Source organism: Struthio camelus, chromosome 19, assembly GCF_040807025.1.
Source record: "Struthio camelus isolate bStrCam1 chromosome 19, bStrCam1.hap1, whole genome shotgun sequence".
In the NCBI taxonomy this organism is placed as follows: domain Eukaryota; kingdom Metazoa; phylum Chordata; class Aves; order Struthioniformes; family Struthionidae; genus Struthio; species Struthio camelus.
In genome coordinates, this window is record NC_090960.1 from 422,199 (window position 1) to 439,767 (window position 17,569).

The 17,569-nt window shown below is 50.0% G+C and overlaps 1 protein-coding gene across 1 annotated transcript; it reads left to right on the forward strand.

The window, feature by feature from the left end:
• The first annotated feature begins 7,097 nt into the window (after positions 1 to 7,097).
• On the forward strand, positions 7,098 to 17,008 carry P4HB (prolyl 4-hydroxylase subunit beta). The gene is made up of 11 exons (XM_068913915.1): positions 7,098 to 7,322; positions 7,612 to 7,818; positions 8,781 to 8,914; positions 9,131 to 9,268; positions 12,386 to 12,490; positions 12,805 to 12,930; positions 13,380 to 13,580; positions 14,252 to 14,372; positions 14,561 to 14,742; positions 15,197 to 15,283; positions 15,943 to 17,008. The coding sequence occupies exons 1-11, from the start codon at positions 7,169 to 7,171 to the stop codon at positions 16,027 to 16,029; spliced, it is 1,542 nt and encodes a 513-aa protein (XP_068770016.1). The 5' UTR covers positions 7,098 to 7,168; the 3' UTR covers positions 16,030 to 17,008.
• Positions 17,009 to 17,569: the final 561 nt, after the last annotated feature.

Here is a 17,569-nt window from a genome sequence, read left to right on the forward strand (position 1 = left end):
TGTCTGCTGTCCATTATGGTTCTGTTCTGGGTCTTCAGCAGGAAATGCCAGCCCTTCTATCCAGCAAGTGATTTCTGCAGACACCTGGGGTGGGGAGAGGACCAGAATCCCTGCCTTGCTGTGTAGTGTAATAGGGGATCTGGGAAAGTCATTGCTGGAGAGGAGAAAAGGCAAGAGGTCCCTGCTGCAGTGCGCCCTTTGCTGCTCCCTAGGATTTGTGTGCTAAAAGCTAGCCTTTGCTGTTCGCTCTCTTCCGTATGGCCTGCAGTACAAGGCAGCAGTGTATGAGGGCTGAGAAGGGAGTGGAGAAGAGAAAATGGTGAGTCTCTTGAGAGAGCAAAGTTGGGGGTGATCTGCCAGCTAAAAGCAGGTGGCTTCTGAGTGCTAGCCCACTTATGTCATGGCTGCTCCAGCATTCAAGCACAAAATGAGATTACTCTCCAGTTGAGAACAATAAAAAAGGCAATAGAAGTCGGAACGGAATTTAGGAGAGGTGATGTGTGATAAGAGCCCACGGATGTTTACAAAGCATGCGGCATGTTTGTGTTAAGGATAAGAAACTTAACTGTAGCCATGGAAAGCTCTTTAAAGAAACTGTGGGGTTGGAGAAGCTGTAGAGAGGAGATGGTTAAACCCTGCTCCTAGACGAAAAGACTTGCAACAGCAACTGCCCTGCAAAGGCACTCCGAGCCTTGAATACAAGAGGGAACCTAGTCTGCTAAGGCTCCCTTTCTTCTTCTCGTCCCAGGAAAGCTGCTGCGCTTACCAGATGCGGCAGCTAAAGGAAATGGTGTGACTTGCAGAAACCACAAGAAAGCACGAGGGCTCAAGTGAAGTCTCCTTAGCAGTGTGGGAGCTGTCTCCACGCACAGGTGAAGAGCAGTTGGAGAAGTGCCATCAGCCCTTACCTAGCCTACTCCCAGAAGGTGCAGTTTTGCTTGTGTTGCTCCCTGTGCTAAACTGTGCCATGCTGGTATGTTCCTGTGTCCCTCTTGTGGTGCAGGGATGTGAAAGGCAGTGCAAGAGCACAGACACTGAGCAGGAATCACTCTTTGTCTTGTCAGTTAGCCGTGAGCCCAGATGTGCTGATAAAAAGAACAAAAGCCCTCCTTGTTCTGGCCCCTAACAGTCGATCTGTGGGCAGTTGGCATCAGAGTTAGATCCTGTCTGATGCAATCTTCAACTCTTTGGCAAGTCTTTCCAAATTCTGGACGTTGGTATTTCTGTTAGATCAGTCCTGTGATGATGGCAGTGACTAGGTGCAACGCCTGGGGAGGGCCATGAAGGAGGACTACTGTGACCTGCTGTAGCTCAAGCCTTAGGAGCTACAGTGGTGATTTGCTCCCACGTTCTCTCCAGAACGTGGTACCAGCTCCAGGATAACTGGCTCGGTTCGTGTCCGATTCACCTGCTTTCTTGCAGTGACTGCTGTCCCATGGGTGTTTCTGCTACTTCTCTGTTGGGCTGCAGGGAACAAATTGGAGAATGGCAGTAGATGTCCCAGCCATGCAGCTCTAGTGGAAGCTCTGCCTTGGCCAGTGGACCCACAACTCTGCTCCCCCTTTGTCCTGCTGTTCCTGAGACGGCTGCGAGAGCACAGCTCTTCCTCCTGGCAGCCGAGCCAGTGGCTGCTCACAGGCACAAACAGTCCAAGGAATGCACAGCTCCGTTTGTGGACTGAGCAGGACACAGTGGTTGGGTGGATCCATTTCTCACTACTTGTTGTTTCCAAGCAGAAGCCTCATCTCTTTCCAGGAGATACACTTAATAAGCCCAGGATCTGGATTTGTGTAACAGTGATCTGGGCTGCTTTGCTAGTTAGGTGGCTGTTTGCGTTGCAGCAGCTGAATAATGGCTTGGTCCCTTTGACACAGCAGCTGCCTCAAAAAGCAGAACTGCAGCTCAGTGTGTCTGAGTGCCTGTCTTTCACGAGTGTCTGTTCACAGGACAGCTTGGAAGAGTTGAGGCTGAAAGGGGAGAACCTGTTGGCGGACATGTCAGTAGTGCTTGAGAGCCCTCGTTACGGGCCTGGCCTTACTGTGCCAACGGCCTCTGCGTACAGAGTTCAAGTGATGCTCTGCCCCAGTTTATAGTCCCATCGGAGTGAGACGTCAGAGGAAACCCACTGTGCCCACACACTGCAGGTGGTGCCCTACCTGTCTGTCTTTTTTGTAGACGTTGCAGCGCAGGGGTATTTAAAGGGGTTTGAAGAAAGCAAGAGAATCGTAGCTCTGTTCTTGGAGGGCCGGAAGGGGGAAGGAAAGGAGAAAGTTTTGAGCTGAACACTAGTAAGTGCATGACAGTCTGGTAGCAAGAGCGAGCTGAAAATGGGAACTGATGTCTTGATAGTGAACAAGGCTTTGACAGGATGATGAGACTTGTTTGCTGTGACTGGGGAGGGAAGGATGATAGCTGTCAGAGGTACCTGTTAAAAAAGAAGTTGAAAAAAAAAATCAGTGAAGGGAGGGAAAACAGGTATTTGTAGCAGCCCCATGAAGTGAAATGAGCAAAACAAACTGCATTTGCCAGGGCCTGACAGTATTGAAGAGCAGGTATAAGGTGACAAATCTTGAGCGTGGAAGACATGAAGCTTGGACACAAGATGGGGAGGTAAGTGCACAGGTCAAAGCAATGCTCAGGATAAAGGTCTGAGAGATGAGACATTTGGCTTGTGAAAGCCAGTGTGGCTGGTGCTGATGGCCCCAGAACCCTTGTGGTTTTTCTCCAGGTCCGCTACTCCTCTGCCTACCCTGACAGGGAGACTCTCAAGCCCTTTTCCCTGGCTTTGTCCGCCCTGGGGAGTTGGAGGTGGAGCTCTTGAGTTGGAAGTGACCAGCTCTAGCTATAGATCTGGTACCACAGGTCACAGCAGGAAGTCTGTGCCACTTAGGAAACGCTCTAAAGTAGGATGCTTCTTCCTTCTTCTCCTAACCTCATGCCAACCCTTGGAAACACAGCATCTGGAGGACAAGAAGGTGATCAGGAGTAGTCAGCATGGCTTCACCAAAGGGAAATCATGCTTGACCAATCTGATAGCCTTCTATGACGGAATGACTGGCTGGGTAGATGAGGGCAGAGCAGTGGATGTTGTCTTTCTGGACTTCAGCAAGGCTTTTGACACTGTCTCCCATCACATCCTCCTAGGTAAGCTCAGGAAGTGTGGGCTAGACGAGTGGACAGTGAGGTGGATTGAGAACTGGCTGGATGGCCGAGCTCAGAGGGTTGTGGTGAATGGCGCAGAGTCAAGTTGGAGGCCTGTGGCTAGTGGTGTCCCCCAGGGGTCAGTCCTGGGTCCAGTCTTGTTCAATATATTCATCAATGACCTGGAGGAAGGGACAGAGTGCACCCTCAGCAAGTTTGCTGATGATACTAAACTGGGGGGAGAGGCTAACACACCAGAAGACTGTGCTGCCATTCAGAGGGACCTGGACAGGCTGGAGAGGTGGGCGGAGAAGAACCTCCTGCAGTTCAACAAAGGCAAGTGCAAGGTCCTGCACCTAGGCAGGAATAATCCCATGCACCAGTACAGGCTGGGGGCTGACCTGCTGGAAAGTAGCTCTGCAGAGAAGGACCTGGGAGTGCTGGTGGACAACAAGTTAAACATGAGCCAGCAGTGTGCCCTTGTGGCCAAGAAGGCCAATGGGATCCTAGGGTGCATTAGGCAGAGTGTTGCCAGCAGGTCGAGGGAGGTGATCCTGCCCCTCTATTCAGCCCTGGTGAGGCCTCACCTGGAGTACTGTGTCCAGTTCTGGGCTCCCCACTACAAGAGAGACATGGCACTCCTGGAGAGAGTCCAGCGGAGGGCTACCAAGATGATTAGAGGGCTGGAGCAGCTCTCCTATGAAGAAAGACTGCAAGAGCTGGGCCTGTTCAGCCTGGAGAAGAGAAGATTGAGAGGGGATCTCATCAACGTGTACAAGTATCTGAAGGGGGAGTGTCAAGAGGATGAGGCCAGCCTCTTCTCCGTGGTGCCCAGCAACAGGACAAGAGGCAACGGGCAGAAACTGAACCACAGGAAGTTCCATCTGAACCTGAGAAAAAACTTCTTCACTGTGAGGGTGACAGAGCATTGGAACAGGTTGCCCAGAGAGGTGGTGGAGTCTCCTTCCCTGGAGATATTCAAAAGCCGCCTGGATGTGATCCTGGGCAATATGCTCTAGGTGACCCTGCTTGAGCAGGGAGGTTGGACTAGATGATCTCCAGAGGTCCCTTCCAACCTAAACGATTCTGTGATTCTGTGATTCTGTGATTCTGTGAAACGTGTATGGAGAAACTAGACAAACACCACTAGTTCTCTCTCACCCCCTCACTATCTAGCCCTGAATTTCCAAGCTGGCTATCCAGTATCTATGTACTTGCGCTGCTCTCAACTCTCCCCTAGGTCCTGCTTGTGGCCCCTGTACCAGATGGATCCTTGGTGTGACTGACCCAGGATAGCTCTTTTTATGTTCACCATCTCTTTCTGGTTCAGATTATGGAGAAAGTCATGGCAAAATTTACCTCAAACCACCTGAGAAGCTGTAATGATCCTGAGCAGCTGAAAAACCTTGGCAGGCAAAAGGATGCTGCATTCAACAGTGAAGATGCACCCTTCTGCAGAGATCCAGGGCTAGCACCAAAAAAAAAAGAGAGCCGCAACACCAGCAAGATCTTAGCTAGCATAGTCTACCTTGTCTGAGCTGTTGAGCAAACATACCATGTAGCGTGGCACTGTGGATGGGCCCCAGTTGCTCAGCTGACGTGTAGCAACTGAGCTGAGGTGGAAGGGCAGCTCACTGCCTGGAGCCCCACAAACCTGCTGGCAGTGGAAAAGCTACTTCCCCTTGATGCTGGTTAGACCTGCCTCTGCCAAGATGTCAGATAAGGGTTTTCTGGCAAGAACTGCCTTGATTCAGTCTGGTCCTTTCAGCAAAGAGCATTGCTGCACTTGCAGAGCGGCCCATCAGGGTAACGAGCTGTTTTTACTCTGGCTGATGGCTCCCAAATGCTCTCTTGCCTGTGGGGCGTAGCCAGGCTTCAAGGTGCCCAAGCGTTAAAGCAGGATCTCTCTTCCAGCAGCGACTGATTCCCTGTGCTGGCAGTCGGACGTGCCTGTGCGTGCACAGCCCTGTGCAGCTGTGTTCAGGTAACGACAGCTGCACACTTGCTGCTTTGCTCAGTGCATCTCCTTCATCTCAGCCCTCAGCTGGATTTGTTTCCCTACTGCTTGGCAGGTCTGAGAGAGGAATCCAGTTCTGTGCTCAGTCAGAGCTTCTGAATGGACAACTGCTTCTCACAACACTTAAAGAAAAGGTCACATTGTCCACAGAGGCCTAGCGAGGCACCTCGTTCTGAGTGCCGCTGGCCTGGGGCCTTGTGACCCAGGCTCTATAGGGGGAAAGCAGGAGGAAAGCAAAGAGCAGCAGATCTATTTTGCCAACAGTCACTATGCTGGCGAATTGGCAGGGTGTGGCAGGGAGCCTGGAGGACTCCTGTGCAGCCTACCCCAGCCCAGGCCCTTATCAGCCTGGCAGCCTGCGTGTACAGGAGATGCCCCTAGCAACCCTGCTGATATCCCGGCCACTAGCAGTGCAAACACTGTAGCTGGAGGCCGGATGCTTTCTCCCCAAGGGACCAGAGGTTCTCCCAACCGCTGTTAGGCACAAGCTCTTGGAGGATCTATGACCTGACACCTGAATTCTGTGTTGCATCAGGGAGATGCGAGACTGAACCAAAGCAAGACGCAGGACAGGATTTTTTCCCCTTGCCCCGGGACTCATTTTTCAAGGGTGACCTGGCAGACATTTCACAGAATAACTTGCTCTAACCAGAACCTTCTCACGAAGGCTTCCTCTTGAGGGCTAGCAGGAGCAGGGTGCTGCAGCCTGGTGAGGCTGCTGTTGCATGACTGCGTTCTCTACAATTGTGAGCGTGTGCTTGGGTCTTTCTGAGGTTCACTGCGAAGCTGCACTATCTCCGATCACTCGCTGCCTTTAGTTTTGCTCATTCTCTGCAATCCACTTGTGGGGACTAGTGGGACTGCAGCAAAACGAAATATCCTCCTTTAGCTGCGTCCACCCTACGACACAGCCTGCTCTGCAGAGCTACGAGTGCGCCTGATGCTCCGAAGGAGACAACAGCCTTACTCTAACGTGCGTGGGGATGGGGCACACGTCTGTGTGGTGGGGGGTGAGGAGCGCAGCTGGGGCACAGGGCCCTGCTGCAGCGCGGCAGAGAGGTGGGGGGAGCCGTGGCGGGGGCTGCTGGGCAGGGCCACGGTGGTGGCGGTGTCACAGTGGTGGCGCTGCGGTGGCGATGGTGTCACAGCAGTGCTGGTGTCAGTGTCGTGGGGGGTGCCTCAGCAGCAGTGGTGTCACGGTGGTGTTGTGGTGCTCTCACGGCGGTGTCGTAGCGGTGTCACAGTGGTGTCATGGTGGTGCCTGGCAGTGTCACGACAGTGTCCTGGCAGCGCCCAGTGGTGTCCTGGCAGTGTCACGACGGTGTCATGGCAGTGCCCAGCGGTGTCGCGACGGTGTCATGGCGGCACCACGACGGCGTCACGACGGTGGCCGCAGGGCCGGACTCGGCCCGCCCTCGGCCCGCCGGCGCCGCGCGCCGTGACGTGTCCGGGGTCACGTGCCCCAGGACGGTCCCTCCAGCGGCGGCGAGCCGGAAGCCCGCCTTCCCTTCCGGGGCGGGGTCACGGCGCTCGACGCGGCCCAGTCAGAATCCACCACGCAGGGCTGCTGCCGCGCGCCGGGGCGCATGCGCGCGGCCGCCCCCGCTGGGGCCGCCCCAGTGCCACGTTCGAGAGCGGGCGGCCGCGGAGTGGGCCGAGCGGCGCCCGGACGGCGGCGCCGACCAATCGCAGGCGACACGGAGGAGGAAGGGGCCAATCCGGGCGCAGAGGGAAACAGCGAGGCCAGTAGCCAACCCGCAGCGGCGGGAGGGGGGGCGTGCCTTACTGGCCAGCGAATAGGAACCGGGGAGCGGCCGGGGCGCTGGGCCGAGCCAATGACGAGCGGAGGGGGTGCCAGCGCGGCGCGGCCAATGGGACGCGGCGGCGGCGGGGAGGAGGCGGGTTTATAAGGGGGAGGCGGGCGCGGCGCGGCCCCTAGGCCCGGCCCGACCCGCCGCCGCCGCCGCCGCCGCCGCCGCCGCCGCCGCCGCCATCGCCGCCATCGCCGCCATGAGGGTGCTGCGCGCGCTCGTGCCGCTGCTCTGCCTGCTGCCGCTGGGCCGCGGGGGGGCCGAGCCCGAGGAGGAGGACGGCGTCCTCGTGCTGCGCGCCGCCTCCTTCGAGCAGGCGCTGGCGGCCCACCGCTACCTGCTGGTGGAGTTCTGTGAGTGCCGCCGGCACCGGGACCGGGGGCGGCCGCCCGGGGGGGGGGCGAGGCCGGCAGGCCGGGGGGGCGCGGCGCGGCGGCACCGGCCGCGGGGCTGGGGCTGGGGCCTGGGCGCGGCCGGCGGCCGCGAGGGCGTCGCTGAGGGGCGAGGCCGGGCCTGGGAGCGGCGTCCCGGGCGGGGCCGGCCGGGCCCTGGCGCCCCCGCCGCGGCGGCCCCCGCTCGTGGAGCAGCGAGAGCCCCGAGGGCCGGGGCGGCCCCCCGGTGCTGACGGCCGCTGTCCCGCAGACGCCCCGTGGTGCGGGCACTGCAAGGCCCTGGCGCCCGAGTACGCGAAGGCGGCGGCGAAGCTGAAGGAGGAGGGCTCAGAGATCCGGCTGGCCAAGGTGGACGCCACGGAGGAGTCGGAGCTGGCGCAGCAGTTCGGCGTGCGCGGCTACCCCACCATCAAGTTCTTCAAGAACGGCGACAAGGCCGCTCCCAAGGAGTACACGGGTGAGTCTGGGCCGCTGCTGCTCCTGCCGCAGCCCAGGTGTGGAGGGCAGCAACGTGGCAGCCGGCTCCTTGCACCTAGCCCAGTGCTTATACGTGGCTGCTGCCGCTCTGACTGTGCGGCTGGACAAGGTCCACTGCGAAAGTGAGGCTGCTGCTGGCGGCGCCCTAGGGAGGCCACCTCTGCCTTAGCTGGGAAACGTGAAGGGCAGTGTGATGTGCAGCACAGGTACTTTAAAAGGGGTGTTATAGGTGTTCATTTCTACCTCTGTTTCCTTCGTGTGATGAGGAGCTTTGTCCTGATGCAGTGAGGCGAATGTTAAGAAACAAGTCTGCCCTGAACAGACTTCCTAACCCAAAGCTGGGAAAATCATATTGCAACTCCAGCAGATGAAATGGTATTTGTGTAGGAAAGCAAAGCAATTCAAGCTTGCTTTGTTGCTCCTTGGCTTTACTCAAGCAACATAGCACCAAGAATTGAGAGAGAGCTTGGACAGTTGTGTACAGTAGCAGAAAGAAACCTTAAGACAAAGGTGGTGTGATCAAGACCAGTACTGCACATGGAACAAAATCTTGCCGAGCTGAGCCACAGTGTGCTGGACTCTTAAGGACAAGATGCAGAGCACTGATTTTGAAAGGAGAAGGTGATGTATTTACATGAAAATTATCAATATCTTGGAGAAGTGCTGTGTTGCTGATAATGCTGATCAAAGTTTAAGAACATGCTCTGGCCGGACTAGTTGCGAAAAGAATGGATTTTTGAGAGCCCTTGTACCTTGAGTTAATGTTTATGGGTGAGCTTAATTACACGAGGAGTGAAAGGAAGAGAGTTGCGTAAATGATGTCCTCGTTCTTCCCAATCTCTAGGCCAGCTGCCAAACAGTCTATCTCAAAATTCAGAATTTTTTTCCTGCTGAAGTTTAAGAACACAAAAGTGAATCAGTGTTTTTATCTTTCTGGTGTAGCTGGCAGAGAAGCAGATGATATTGTCAGCTGGCTGAAGAAACGCACTGGTCCGGCTGCAACTACCCTGACAGATGCTGCTGCAGCAGAGACATTAGTGGATTCCAGTGAAGTGGTTGTGATTGGTTTCTTTAAGGTAGAGTTTGCTTCTAGCTTGAGAGTCTCTTGTGTAGGTTTAGTGTCTTTTCTGCTTTCTGCCCTATGGGGACCTGACAGTTGGGGAAGGCTCTTCATAAGTTGTGAAACACTTGCTCTCCTGCCTTACTTGATCTTCAGGTTCTCTAGCTGGTAAATCCTGGGAACTTTTTGCTTTAGTTTGATGTACACCAAATGAAACACCTTTATTCTCCAGGATTTGGCATCAGATGCTGCCAAGGAGTTTTTGCTGGCGGCAGAATCCATTGATGACATTCCTTTCGGGATCTCGTCCGGTGCTGACGTCTTCTCCAAGTACGAGCTTAGCAAAGATGGAGTTGTTCTCTTCAAGAAGGTATGGGCTGGTGTGAAGCGCGAGCGCCAGACTAAGCTTGAGTTTTCTGCCTGTTCTTACCTTTTATCTAATTAGAGAGCTAGATTCAAATGAGGTCAGTGATCCACTGCTGCATGAAACTAAAAGATCCTGTGCTATCAAACTAGTAATTTCCACCCTCAGAGCCTGGGGGGAGGGAAAAGGAGCAGATCCCACAGCCTCTTTGCAGGGTGCAGTGCTGCTGCAGAGCCTGATGTTCCTCTGCAGGGGCCCTCAGTCAGCAGAGGGCAGCGTTGCTGGTCTCCTGGCCCACCTCCTCCATTCCCAGAGCTGGCTGGGTTTTGGATCCAAAATATTACTTCAGCCTTCGTTTCCTATTTCTCAAATATCTGTCTGCAGTGCAGAAATGGTCAGTGCGATCTTTGAAATATTTATCGCCATAACTAATGAGATCTCCCTTGCTGCTTATTGAACTTTGAAGGTCTTGAGCAGAACAGCAGCCAAATTCTTGCTGACTTCCCATGATGTTCTGTTTGCTTGTGACTTAGCAAAGTTTCTTTAAAAGTACTTGATATTGATCTCTGCTGTAGTCAGTTGGTGGCCTTATCCGAGAGGCATGTGTTCTATGTCTCTTCAAATTGCTGTGGGTTCCACTGCATAGTGATTACAGCAAGGTTTATAAGAGGATTTGCAGTTTCAGCTGAGTAGATTGGGGCAGTTGTATGACATGCAAAGGGGCGCTGATGATCTACAGAATCGGAAATAAATTTGTTGATGCCTTTTACCTATTAAAATCCTCATTAACAGGATGAAATTCTAGGTTTAGGAAGATAAATAGAGGTTCCTTAGACTTGATGCTACTGCTTATAAGGGGAACAAGGAGGCAGGACAGAAAGCTGCTTTAGGTTTGGACTGATTAAACTAGTAAACACAAAGGTCAGTCTGACCTGAGGAAAGCTAAAAGGTTTCATGAATTCTTACTTCATTCAGCTAAAAGAGCTTGTTTTTTTCCACCCCTACTCTGAAATTGTACCTCAATTGTTTTTATGGTAGGAGTCTGTATCCTGAAATTGTCTGAGGTTCCTCAGATCAGAATAGCTGAGAGTGCAAGTTAGATTTTCTAGCTGAGGGGTTCCAAATACTAGGATCTCCCAACTGGAATAGTTGGGGGGGGGGGCGAACCAAACAGTATTTTGTTATTGAGCGATTTATTACCTGTACTTTGTTCTCCAGCATGTATAGCTGTGCTTACATAATCTCTCCATATACTCTCTTTGTTGTTAATGCTAGGTTCAAATAGCTGTTTGCAGGGATTTTTTTTAACCTTCTGTTCTTGTCCTTTGACAAATGCTCAAGTCCAAAAAGAAATGGTCCTCTAGAACTGGCGTTCTCTGCTGTCAGCTGCAGAGAGTGCTACTGTCCGGCTTGGAGCTGGGCAACATACTCAACTACTTTCGAGCAGCTAGGTTACAGTCAGGACTTCCAGAACTGATAAGTTATTGACCCTGGTTTTTATTTGTGCATTGTGTATATTTTTGTGCTTAATTCTCTATAGTGTGTTCCACAGTCTCAGATGCCTAAGGGACAAGAAAAGGACTTTATTGATTTGATCTGATGTGTTATCTTCTAACATGAGTTCTCATGAGCTCTGTTACCGTTTTCTCCACTTCTGAAGAACTGGAACAACAGCAGGACCAATCCATAACAGTACAGGATTTATCAAGCCATTTTCCATAAGTTTTGACAACTTGAGTGTATCTGGCATTAAAAGCAGTTCTGTTCCTGGCAACTGTCAGAAGTGTGTTGGGAAGGGAAGAACCTTGGTCAAAAAGGCAGTTCATGACCTGATGAGCTAAGGTGCTGCAAAAGTAACCTGCCCTGCAGAAGAGAAGATGCCTTTCAGCCACTGAACGTTCACTCCTTGTTCTTTCCTCAGTGCTATGTCGTGGTAGTGCCATGAAGTTCTTAAAAATATGTCCAGTCTCCCCCCAAACCAAGGTGAAAATGATCAAATACAGGTGCATAAGAACCAGGCTGCTGTTTATTTTACCAGCAGCTATGTCTCTGGAATTTGGCTCAGCTTCCTGCAGCTAGTCAGGCCTACACTGAGAGTGTTTGTTGGCTAGTCATTCTTGACTCATTCTTTGTGCAAGTTGTCCAGACTTGCACAGGCCCTGACACAATCATTTTGAAGGCATTAAGGAGATGGTCAACGCTCTTTAAAGTATTTATAAAGTTCTTTTCTAAAGTTAAATGTTTTGCTCACCTTTCAGCTGAGACTGATATACTTTTTCTAACCCAGGGTTATTTGAGTTCACTATCTTGCCTCTGCCAGCAACTCCAGCATTGTGCTGCCATGGGACTGTGTGTGTATCCTGCACATCCTCTCTTTAACCTTGATGCTCCTCTACTGCTTTTTCCTTTCCAGGCTGCCAGAGGTGGTTCTGAGAATCCTGGTCAGTGATACAGGTGTTGCCCTAATATGTTAAAAGGGATTTGGCATCTGTGCACAGATTAACACCCACAATGTATGTGTTAAACATGTGCTGTTGCCTCTCTAACAATAGAGGCTGAAACAACGCCACAGAGCTGAGTTAATCACTATTTACTTCTACTGCATGGTGTGGACTTTGCTGTCAGACTTCTTTGATAGCATTGTCTGGTTAATGCGTGTGCCTCTGCACTGACACTGCTGATTCCTGCTAGGCAGAAAGCTGCCCGTGCTCTGGGACTGACTGGCACTTGTGGTAGCTTCTGGCTGGTCTACTTAATGCCTTCTACAATTTTGTAAGGCAGCTATAAAATTAGAAGCCCTTCTTGGTGACTGAGTTAGCAAATGGTTTTGTGATCGATGCAAAGAGCTAGGTTGAATGTCTGTCTTGTTGCTGCTCACCTTTTGCTGTTCAGGGTGGTTTAGGACCTTGCTTGCGTAGAAGATGAGTCTATTGATCCAGGTTGTATGTGGAAGTGCGCTGACTTTTGAGAGATGAAAATCTGCTCTGCATTGGTGCATCTGGGATCCATCAAGGCAGTGGTTCTGGTGTGAATGTATCTTGAAAGAAATTCTATGGAATATAGAAGTGTTAAGGTGTTCTAATGCAAGAATATATCTAATTTGAGATGGCCTTGTTTTTGCAGTTTGATGAAGGCCGTAACAACTTTGAAGGGGATCTCACGAAAGAGAACTTACTGAACTTCATCAAGTCTAACCAGTTGCCTCTGGTCATAGAGTTCACTGAACAGGTAGGTCTTTAGATACTGGGTCAGCGCTCTCTCTGTAGCCATGGTATGATTATAGCTAAGTTTAAAAATGTAGCATGTGTGGTCTTTTTTTTGTCTTGGGGCAGTTTGGGGTTACGGAGTGGTCTAATAACTATTTAGGTTACATTAGAGCTCTATTGCATAAGGGAAGAACACCAGGGAAAAGGAGGCATAGGTTTGGTGTTGAAAGCAGTCCTGTATTGTTGGCGACTTCTGTGGTCTAGTCAAAATGGCAGAGCCCCGCTGGTCTTGCCACTTGCCTCTTCCAAAAATAAACTGTATTTTCTGTTCCTCAGACTGCTCCTAAAATCTTCGGAGGAGAGATTAAGACTCATATTCTGCTGTTCTTGCCAAAAAGTGTGTCCGATTATCAAGAGAAACTGGACAACTTCAAGACTGCAGCTGGAAACTTCAAAGGGAAGGTGAGATGGATTTCTTGGATTAAGAATTAAGTGACCACCTCCTGCAGAGTATTACAACACTGCCTGCCTATAGCTACTTTACTGCTGTGGAGGAGGAGTGGAAGCTAGCTCTCTCTACTCGTGTCCCTTGATAATAGGTGACTGCATCACTTACCGGCTTGTGTAACTGTTTGAGCCAGTGTGTACAGAAAAGCAGTTAACTCCAGCTTTCCTTCTTGTGGGTGTAAATCTGACGGCTGTAATCAACATTAATGCCGGGTCTGCCTGTGTGCTGCTTGAACCATCGCAGTGCCAGCATTTGTACTCTGACAGGGTGCCCTTTTAATGGGCTTGGAGAAGGAAGGGTTGGGGGCAGTTTAGCTGCTCTCTATGCAGGTGTTCTTGCAAAAGTATCGTTAGCCCAGAGGTGCTTGTCTTCACCATACTGCTTTTGATTTTTTCCTCCAAAGATCCTGTTCATATTCATAGACAGTGATCACAGTGACAACCAGAGGATTTTGGAATTTTTTGGCCTAAAGAAGGAAGAATGTCCTGCTGTACGTTTGATCACACTGGAGGAAGAAATGACCAAATACAAACCTGAATCAGATGACCTCACAGCAGACAAGATCAAAGAGTTCTGTAATAAGTTCCTGGAGGGCAAGATAAAGGTAATGAAGATGAACGCTGGTGATATTGCTACTGGTTAAGCAGGCAAACAACCCTGTGAGGAAGTATGTATAATATTATGCAAGTCATCTGGAGAAAATCCTTCCAACTACCAACTAATGGGCTTTGTGCGGAGAAACAAAGGGCAAAACCACTGGGGCATGAAGGCTGTAGGGAGGCAGTTATATACTGGTACCTGAGTAAGCCAGAATCTGCTCTTTCTGCTTCTTGGAGGAACTGTGCTGTTTATCCAGCTGCTCCTTCTATTAGCAAGCTGTGGAAGGTGTTTAACTTTTGTGTGGCAGAGAGAGCTTAAGAGCCTTCAGCTCTAACCTCCTGGAGGTAGCCATGTGCAACTGTAGTCCAGTAGTGACTGTTTAGCTAAACTCAGTCACGTGGGAATGACATAGTCAGCAATTAATGTTTCCTTCCTGCAGAGCTAAATTGCAGCTCTTTCCACACAAGAGGACCTGTTGTTCACACTTGTTCAGGGTGGGGGGTAGACTTTCTATAAGAGAAAGAGGAAGTGACTGATTCACCTGATTGCTTATAGCCTATGATTGAGACACTTGGGGGTTTGGATAAACTGGTGTTTTCTTGGATGTGTGGCTGCTTGTATATTCCAAGCAGCTCCATAGCAAACCGAGTCTTCAAATTCCACTTCTTATTCCAGCCCCACCTGATGAGCCAGGATCTTCCTGAAGACTGGGACAGCCAGCCTGTCAAAGTTCTAGTTGGGAAGAATTTTGAAGATGTTGCTTTTGATGAGAATAAGAATGTCTTTGTAGAGTTCTGTAAGTATCTTTCAACAGCTGGTTCCAAGTGCCTGGCATGAAAGGAGTGTCAAGATACTTGGAGGGCTACAATTAGGGAGAAAGCATCTTCTGACAGACTCCAAGCTACCAAGGGGAATGCATCAGTTGAAAAGATTAGCATGTGAACTAGGTGGTTTGGTGCTAGCTATATGTTTTTTAATTAACAGATGCTCCCTGGTGTGGTCACTGTAAGCAGCTAGCTCCTATCTGGGACAAGCTTGGGGAGACCTACAAGGACCATGAGAACATTGTCATTGCCAAGATGGATTCAACAGCCAATGAAGTAGAGGCAGTGAAAATCCACAGCTTCCCCACGCTCAAGTTCTTCCCTGCAGGCTCTGACAGAAATGTAAGGCAGCTGACCTCTTTATAGATCATATAACAAGGGAGCACTAGAAATGTTTAGTGGACTGCTTTTGTTCTCTGTTTTGGAAAAGGTCTTATGGGAGGGCTCTCTGTTTCGTAGGGATGGAACACATCCGAACAAGTCTACAGAACATCTGAGACCCTTTGTGGGGGGCTGGGTTGTAGGAAAGAGTTTGTGGGGGGAAGTGGGAATGGGGGGGAAAAAAGGGAAGTATAGCAGAGGACAGTGTGCTCATCTGCAGGCTATTCTCTCCTCGCAGTGATCTCTGAAGTCTAGTGGCTGAGCTGTTTTCCTTCGTCTCATATGGGTGAAGGTGAATTTTTAAATTCCCTTTTGCTTGGCATGTTAAGTGTTGCTCAGAAAGAGAATTCTCCTCTCCAGGGGTGTGGTTCCCTATGTGCCCATAACCATTACCTTGATGTTTTCTCCTGTGTAGGTAATTGACTATAATGGGGAGCGGACGCTAGAAGGCTTCAAAAAATTCTTGGAGAGCGGAGGTCAGGATGGTGCGGCTGCTGATGATGTGAGTAATGTGAATGAATACGGTGCTTTGGGCAGGGAGAATAAGGAGCGTGGGCTGGATCTGCTGCAACATTTGAATCCTAAGCCCTAAACAAGATCCTGAGTTGCGTGGTGGGAAAGGATATTGGTGGTGAATAAAAGAGTAGTCGCATCATAAACTGTGACCTGTCTGTTCAGTTGTACCCTGCTAGCTACTGGCCTGTAATGGATTTATTTACGATGCTTGGGTTGGGTGTGAAGTAAACGCCTCTTGGGAGGCATAAATACAAGTGCATGGAAACCACTGGTACTGCAGCCTCTAAATCTGCACTCTCTACTGGTTGTCATGTAAACGGCTGAAGTAGTTACGGCTTGCTCTTTGGGGGGAGGGAAATGACTCTTGCCCATCATCCGCAGCAATACGATGAACATTACGCAAAATATTTAGTTGGAAGTTCCTCCCCTGTCTGGAGGGGAGGGTGTTACAGATGCAAGTACCAGTTTCAGAGGTTTCTGATCTTTAATTTTTTTTCAGATTCAGAGCTCTTGATAGAAGCTTCTGGATGGTTTGCTAATGTGGCAGCAGAGGGTAGAGTGGACAGATAGAGAAACTGTTCTGTGCTTAGTTTTGGATCTGCTTAAGGTGCCAGAAACCAGCAGTTATCTTTGTATTCTCTATAGGATCTGGAGGACCTGGAGACAGATGAAGAAACAGACCTTGAGGAAGGGGATGATGACGACCAGAAAATCCAAAAGGATGAATTGTAAAGAGAAGACTGATCTGCATCACCCAAAAATCAGACACTAAACTGGCTGCTGTTATGCAGCCCAGTGAGTCCAGAAACCCATTAAGATTTAAAGCAGAAGGCGAGTGACTGGAAATCCAGGGATTGGCTTTTAAAGTAACACTTCACCCTCACTTGTCTGTACACTTGACTGTCTTTTCTTACTTTTCAGTTTTGAGAAGGGATTTGTCACTAGGTAGCCAGCCCAGCCAGCTGGGCTCTTTTTTATTGTGATGTACTTTTTTGTACATGGCTTTTGTTTCAAATATTCTGTTCTTCTGGGTAGAAACAGGTTGTGAAGTGGTAGCATGAGTTTAATTGCGCAGCATTTTGGAGCCTTGCCACTAACATCTTCCATGAAAGCTTTTTCCTTTTTTTCTTTTAAATCTAAAGACCATAGTTTATTTCTCCACCTGGCAGGGTCTTCAATTGTCTCAGCTGTTCTTCCCTGGAGTCAGCCTTCAGTGTATGTAGGGGGAGAGGCAATAGGCTGATTGCATCATTCTGGGGTGAAAGGTGGATATGAAGATGCTTCTCTACATGCTGGCCAGATGTTTCCTTTTCCCTCTGCTTTAAGACACTTAGAGATGACTGTTCCAAATACCTGGAAGGGTGGAATACTGTGCACTGGCTGTGGCAGGCTCTAGAGGGTGGAGATGATGGCTGGCTCACCAGCTTAGACAAGACCTAGCTGTGTTGCCACCCCCTTGATCAAATGCAAGACTGTTTTGCAATCACTTTCCATGCATTATTTTGAATGGGTTGACCAGGCCGGTGGGTGGTGTGGGAGGGCCTGATAAAATATGGCAAACAGGACACTTAGGATTACTGGGTTTTGGGGAGGAATTTGAACAGGGGAGTGCCTCAAAGGCCTGAGCAGAATCAGGCTGGTTATTAGCATTCCGCTACAATAACATTGGAGCTGAATTTGTTGGCCAAATAAAGTTGAGATTTTAATACTATTATGTCTCTTTGCCTTTTTCAAAACGCAGAACTGATATTACCTGGACCTGATCTTAAAGTGGATTAGGATTCTAGGATGATTCTAGGGGGATTCTGCCAAAATTTTGGAAAATGTCATCAGCTTTTCACTGAACTTGCACTAAATACAATATTTTGAGAGAAACTAGAAGTTCTGAACACTTACAGTTTTCCAGATGGCTTTCTGCTGCTTTTTAATACAAATTCTTTCTGGTTGTCTCTCCGGTCTGTAAAGGAAAGAACTTTTGCAAGAAGATCATCTAATGTCCAGACTAAATCAGTTTGTGCAGGCAGACAACAGCTCTGTTAGCAGCAAGAGGACACTGGCTCGGGCTTTGAGAATAAGCAGCTCTGGTTGCCAGCTGGCTTAAGGTGATGGGACCTCATTGCTCTGAAGCAGTTAACCAAGGAATTTGCATTCAGGGAAACTGGGACTGCTTGTAGCTCTGCTATTCAGGCTCACATGATCCAGTGAGCTATACTGCTATTTCCAAACTGGTCACTTACTGTTGAAAATATTTTTGTAAGGAAATATTTTATAA

What these genes read in the sequence shown, in the direction of transcription:
- P4HB (XM_068913915.1), top strand. Translation starts at nt 7,169, where the DNA reads ATGAGGGTGCTGCGCGCGCTCGTGCCGCTGCTCTGCCTGCTGCCGCTG. An exon ending in TTGTGATTGGTTTCTTTAAG is followed by an intron (nt 8,915 to 9,130) that starts GTAGAGTTTGCT and finishes TTTATTCTCCAG; the next exon opens with GATTTGGCATCAGATGCTGC. An exon ending in GAATGTCTTTGTAGAGTTCT is followed by an intron (nt 14,373 to 14,560) that starts GTAAGTATCTTT and finishes TTTAATTAACAG; the next exon opens with ATGCTCCCTGGTGTGGTCAC.